This window comes from Gavialis gangeticus, unplaced genomic scaffold (assembly GCF_001723915.1).
Source record: "Gavialis gangeticus isolate Ggan-Ray unplaced genomic scaffold, GavGan_comp1, whole genome shotgun sequence".
Lineage (NCBI taxonomy): Eukaryota > Metazoa > Chordata > Crocodylia > Gavialidae > Gavialis > Gavialis gangeticus.
In genome coordinates, this window is record NW_017728980.1 from 1,706,117 (window position 1) to 1,712,454 (window position 6,338).

The following is a 6,338-nucleotide window of genomic DNA, read 5'->3' on the forward strand; positions in this document are numbered from 1 at the left end:
TGAAGGCTTTTTTGAAGTCAAGATATATGACATCAATCTCTTCTCCCTTGTCCAGGTGATAGGTCACCTGGTCGTAAAAGGAAATGAGATTGGTCAAGCAAGACCTACCCGAAACAAACCCATGCTGGGTATCCCTCAGGATGCTGCCATCGGCCAGTCTGTTAAGAATGGTCTCTTTTATAATCTTTTCTAAGATCTTTCCCAGGATAGAGGTCAGGCTGATGGGCCTGTAGTTTGCCAGATCCACTTTCCTCCCTTTCCTGAAGATAGGCACCACATTGGCCTTCTTCCAGTCTTTGGGCACTTCACCAGAGTGCCAGGAGTTCTTGAAGATCCGTGCCAGCAAGATCTTCCCAGCAGCTCGGTGCCTCTTTCACCAAAGAGTGGACTGTGGTCATGGAAGCCAAAGCCTTCACGATGACACCAGCGCCGCAGTCTTTGGTTCACTGCCTTGATCCTCCTCTCCCTCCTCAGCCCATAGCCCAAGACTGGGAGGATCGAGGAAAACACCACCTAGTGTTTTCTCTCCAGGTATGTGGGGTGTCGGTGATGTTCCAGCTCAGGATCCCCCAGGTTTCTTTCTCAAGAAGCACACTGCAGCCCCACGCAAGGCCTGATCCTGCTTTTGTTCCACCGTATAACTCCACTGATATCAGCAGGTCTGCTCCCAATTTACTGGGAGAGAGCAGAATCTGCCTTACTCCGCTCACATGCCAGTGCTGGTTTGTTCCCTCCAGAAGGAGAAGTCCTGGGGGAGGGTTAATGTTTCAGCAGTGTCCACCTTTCTGAATGAAGGATGTTTTTCACCATCCCTGGTGGCTTTGGGTGGGACCTGTCTCTTTGGTGTATTCCATTACAGTGTGAATTTAGCAATGACTTCTCCAGTCTTTATGGTGCTCATGGGCTCTGGAGAACATCATGCCTGCTCTTTTTAGGCTGGAAAGAGGGGAGGCATGAAGCATGTTGACACAGCTATAAAGCACAGGAAGAACTGGACAAATAACATGGTTGGATTATGCTCCTGTCCAAGGTTAGAGGAAAGAATCTTCCTCTGGGGCATAATTTATTGGCAGAATCTGAGTGGCTTTTCTCTATCTCATTAAATTAGCATTATTATATGTTAAGATCAAGTAGAAGCATATGACACTCTCACTTCCCTGCCATTACTAAGGCCACCTCAATCTTTTGTTATTTCTGTGCCTTCCCTATGTCATTTGACCACCACTGGGATGCCCACTGTGAAAAGTCAAAAGTTGATTAATGGGAAGAGGCTTTTCATCTCTATGGGATGATTTACATAAAATAAGATAGGGCTCTTGGTCCAGTTCCCACTTGAGTTAGTCTGGGAGAATTGTAGTGGTGTATCTTACAGTGTGAATTTAATCTTATTTTGTTAAATTGGTACAAAGTCCTGTAAGATCATTTTTACTGGTATAAGTATGGCTTGCTTTGGGCTTAATGTAAGTATCTGGTGCAAGGACTGGCTTATTTCAGTTTGTATCTGCATAGAAATTTTACCACTTTGTTAAAAAAAATTTAAATTGATATAGTTAAATTGGTGCTAGCTCTTGTGAAAGGAAAAGCTGAATGGGTCCTGCAAGCCAGACTATCCTCTTCCCCCTTGGTATAGCCCTTGTAAGTCAGGAGTGAGGTATGTTGGCAGGGATATATAGGGATAAACTTCACAGCTTGGCTCATTTCACCAGTACTTCACTTTATTTCATGATGGAATAAATCAGTGTTTGCCTTGGGACCGAGGAGAGAGAGAGAGGTAGTGAAGTGGATTTGCTCTGTCCTGATGTCTCTCTCTGCAACTGGACCTGTCCTTGCTGAATGTATTTATTTTTGTCCCACAAATATGCGTGGATTTTAATTCTAGGTTTTGTCTTGCTTTTGCAAGTGTGGGAGTGCTCTGAAGTCTCTCTGCAATAGCTAAGCAGCAGCAAGACAGGCATGCAGATCCAGGGTCCTTTTGGAGGAATGTCCTGGCCCTGGTTGCTGACTTCCTTTCTCATTGTTCCAGAGGGGTGTCTGTCTCTGCAGGCATCCGCTGTGGTGCAAAGATTTTGAGCAAGCATGATTTAATTATGGAATCATGACAGAACCAAGTGACTGAGCTGCTGAGAATCGGTTGGCTAACAGACACCTGCTCTGAAATGAGTAAACATGATGTATGTGGGCTGGAAGGGCTTTTTCTTGAGACTTCCTTAAGTAACCATGGGATGATATTTAGGAAGGTAGTTTTCAACCATTTCTACTGAGATCCTCCACTGTGGCAAAGTCAGCTAAACCCTTGCAAAGGTGGATTCTCTTGGAACAGAGGTATTTGGCACTTCAGACTGCTTTATGAACAGGAGGCTTTGTCAACATGCAGCACTGGTCACAGAAGTAAGGCAGCAAGTGCAGATACTCAGCCTCTGGAGCCAGGGTCCTTCTCGAGTAGCTGGCTGAATCAAAGAAATTGGATTTAATCCAAATATGTGGAATCCGGTCTTAATAATACCTGCCTTTTCCATCTCATCTGCTGGGGTTCTTGGTAAGGGGTCAGTGTTGCAGCTGTTCTTACTTCAGTAGCTGCAAAGCACATTTGGTGCCTGTTGCCGACTCAGTGACTTGGAATTTGGGTGGTTTGTGTCTAGCTGTCTCTTGTGTATGTGTGACATTTTTTATCAGAAAAGGTCTCTGAAAGCTAAAGTAAATTATTACTAGACTGAGCCATTACTTAAAAATAGAAGAGTGAAGCTGGTTCTGGATATTTGTGTCTAAAAATAATATGGAGGTAACTCTTCAAAAAAGAAAGCATTCTCCAGAGCAGCTGGAACTGTGGTGCTTTGTTTTTAACGTGGAACCTGATAATCTGTGTTTAGCTATACCACGCATCAGGGATTTCATAGGAACTGATGTTGACGCAATAATCTTGACTTACAACAAACTGTGGACTAGCACATGACTGTGTAAACGTGAATGTGGGTAAGAAATGCATTTGCATATTGGATTTTAAGCAATGTGAAAGTGCCTAATACTTCATATATAACATTTCATGGCATGTATTACTGAAATGTAGCTGCTTAATGGGAAACTAGCACCTCCGTTACATACCTGAGGTCTTGTTTGTAATGCATTTGGTGGAGATGGAACAAACTTATTTACAAGTTTTAGGTGGGGGGGTTTTGACCTTCCTTAATGGCATGTAAAATATTTAACCACCTCTTTGCATAATGATTCTATCTTCCTAGAGAGGGTGAGTAAAATTGTCAGAAGTGCCCTAGTTGCTTTCAAAGGGGACGAGAATCCTTTTGAAAAATGGAACTTGTTCACACAAGTATTCAGAAGTGCCAGTGTAGTCTGCCTCCATTTGTTCATGCGTGTGTGTGTGTTGTTATAGAAATCTTAATTTGCCTGCACTGCTACCATTCTGGCCATCGTATTGCAAGTGCTTATAGTTGCCTGGAAGTGCACGGCTGCCTGGGGAGAGAAAGGATGTGTACAAAGTGAGTAGCTATTTTGCTTGACAGGTGCGACTCAAAGCATCTTCCTCTTCCCACTCTAGGTGACGAGCGGTGGCCGCGATGAAAGCAATAGCCATTGGGTGATGCCTCACTTGCTGATAAAAATGCTCAGCAAATCCCGTAAGTCCGTGTTCCTTTATGTTCTTTTCCTAAAAAGGATTTTTCAGGCTGCTAATGACAGAAATGCAGAGCAGTATTTAACAGCATTGCAGAGGGGAGGCAGATGGGGACCCCCTGCAACATTTCATGAGAGAGAGGGTGGCTTGATCTTATTCTGTTTTAGGCCCTTGGCCTGAAAGATCAGCCAGCATGCTGAGTTCCTTCTCCTGGAGTAAGTGCAAAGAGCAGTCTGATGGATGGAGTGAGCTTCTGTCTTTCCACAGACCTACTCTTCTAAGGCCATCTCCAGGAAAGGTGTGGGAAGGAATCATCTACATAGAGATCTCTCCTCTCTTTGGTCTGGTTCCTCAACCCCATTGTTGCCCAGTCCCTCGGGGAGAATTAGAATATAGGGCTGGAGAGAAGAAGGGAAGTAAAAACAAGAGCAAAACACAGTTGGTACAAAGCTGGAATTGGAGCCGAGCCAAACCATAGGATCCTGGTAGAGAAGGTCCTGCATATTCTAGTGATGGGTCAGTAGAAGTGGGAAGAAGTTGAGTCAGTGGGAGGTGATGGGGGAAAGCTAGGAATCTTCTTATCTTGGCAGTGGCAGGTCTCTGAGGAGCTTGCATTGAGGTAGGTCAGGGCTGCTAGGCTGTGATGAGGAGGGCTACGGCTTGGTTTCTGGCTAAGCACAATTGAAGAAAGGGAGGGGAGGATCACTGTTAAAGTGAAGCAAGGTAAGGTTTAATGAGAGCTAAGGTAGATTTGTCACAAGCTACTCCATAGTGATGAGCCAGGATCCAGCAGTGGGATTGGCGAGGGGTTGAGAATTGCTTTGTGCCAGAGTTTGAGGGCAGGTTCCACAGAATAAGTTCACCAATCCCAGATGCAAATCCTCTTGGCTGAGGTCACCCAGCATCCTTCACAACCTACCAGCTGTGTGACTTGGGGCAGTGACATGGGCTCTGTCCTTCCAGCAAAGACCACCCTCACCCTGACGTGACTGCATCTATTCTCAGTATTACCTGGCAAAGTGTGTCCTTTCGAGGATGCCATGCTGATGTGCAATCATGCATTTTCTCTTGGCTTCTTCCTCCGTCCTTCCTCAGCATTAGTCCAGTGAGCCTGGTTTCCTGTCTGTCCTTTTTGAGCATGATGTCCCCGTCACCTGCATTTCCCACAATGCTTTGCATATACTCATGTTCTGTGGTTGGGTAGACGCCTCCTTCCACAGCACATGCACCTTAATGCCTGGAGCAGTGCAGTTGTTCCCTTTTGCTGCAGTCCGCACGTTCAGCCTCTCTCTCGCTCTCTCTGCCTCCAGCTGCACTGACCTCAGTCTCGGCTCATGTCTCTGGTGTTTATTCACAGTTGAAGTTACTTGCACTGGAGCTGGGCTCTGTCTGGCTAACGAGATAACAGCTTCCCCTAATGTTTTCAATAATCATTTTGTAGTTTTGCTATATGCTGTGGCTACTGTCTGCTCTCAAATCTTGGAGAAGATTAAATCAGCTCAATTCCAGGACAGTCCCTTCAAATTCAGAGTAGTCACTGATGTCTGTATTGCTGTGCCCTGCTCTGAAGTACAGCCCCACCAGGCTTTGTTTTCCTTTGGTGACTGCTCTGCGTTGAAGTCTGTCGTGACATATTTTGCTGTGTCTGTGTCACATTTGCAGCATGCTGTATTGGGTGCTTCACATAATGGCAAACACCCCTTACAGTAGGTCAGGCTCCCCAGGTATTTACAGGTACTGGTGGCGGGGGCGGCGGAAGTGGAGGCCTAGTAGGCACCTCTGGCTCTGGACCCTCTGCATAGGATGTGCTTGCTTCTAGCTTGCTCCTGTGGCCATACCGGCTGAGAGCAAGTGAAACTTGGAGGCATCTGAACCCCAGATGCTTGGGCCTGCATGTAGGATGCCTGCCAAAGGATTCAGAAGTATCTGAAGTCCCAGGCTGGGGTGGAGGCTACTTGCTGGTAGCAGGGCCACATGGTTCTTGGATGATTCAAATGGATTTGGACCTGATCTGGCTAATTTCATAGTTTCTAGGGTTGGAAGGGACCTGAGCAGATCATCTAGTCCGACCCCCTGCCATGGCAGGAAAGAGTACTGGGGTCAAACGACCCCAGTAAGGTGGTCATCCAACCTCCTCTTAAAAACCCCCAGGGTGGGAGCCTGCACCACCTCACTTGGAAGCTGGTTCCAGACCCTAGCCGCCCTGACCGTGAAGTAGCGCCTCCTGATGTCCAACTTAAACCTTCCCTCCGCCAGCTTGTGACCGTTGTTCCTGGTCACTCCTTGCGGCGCTCGGGGGAACAGGGACTCCCCCAGCGCCTGCTGATCCCCCCTAACCAGTTTATAACAGGCCACAAGATCCCCCCTCAGCCTTCTCTTTTGAAGGCTGAACAGGTTCAGGTCCCGCAACCTTTCCTCATAGGACCTACCCTGCTGTCCCTTGATCATACGAGTGGCCCTCCTCTGGACCCTCTCGATGCTGTCCACATCCCTCTTAAAGTGCCCAGAACTGGACGCAGTACTCCAGCTAGGACCTAGGACACAAAAAATATTCCTTAAAAAGGTAGGGCAGGGGTTGCTTGCTGTAGCCCCAGCTGGGCTCTGTAGCAGCTGATGCAGCAACTGCAGTTCTGGCCAGGCCCCAGAGCCCAGGCTGGAGCTGCTGCTGTTTCTGTTGCTACAGGGCTGGGGCTGGGACAAGCACAGGAATCGG

At 47.1% G+C, this 6,338-nt stretch overlaps 1 protein-coding gene across 1 annotated transcript in view; it reads left to right on the forward strand.

Moving 5' to 3' along the window:
* Nucleotides 1-6,338, forward strand: part of ST3GAL4 (ST3 beta-galactoside alpha-2,3-sialyltransferase 4) — a 211,609-nt gene that overhangs the window by 175,189 nt on the left and 30,082 nt on the right. Inside the window, exon 4 of the mRNA XM_019509055.1 lies at nucleotides 3,551-3,629. Coding sequence (XP_019364600.1) covers nucleotides 3,551-3,629 — 79 coding nt within the window. The remainder of the gene's footprint in view (nucleotides 1-3,550; nucleotides 3,630-6,338) is intronic.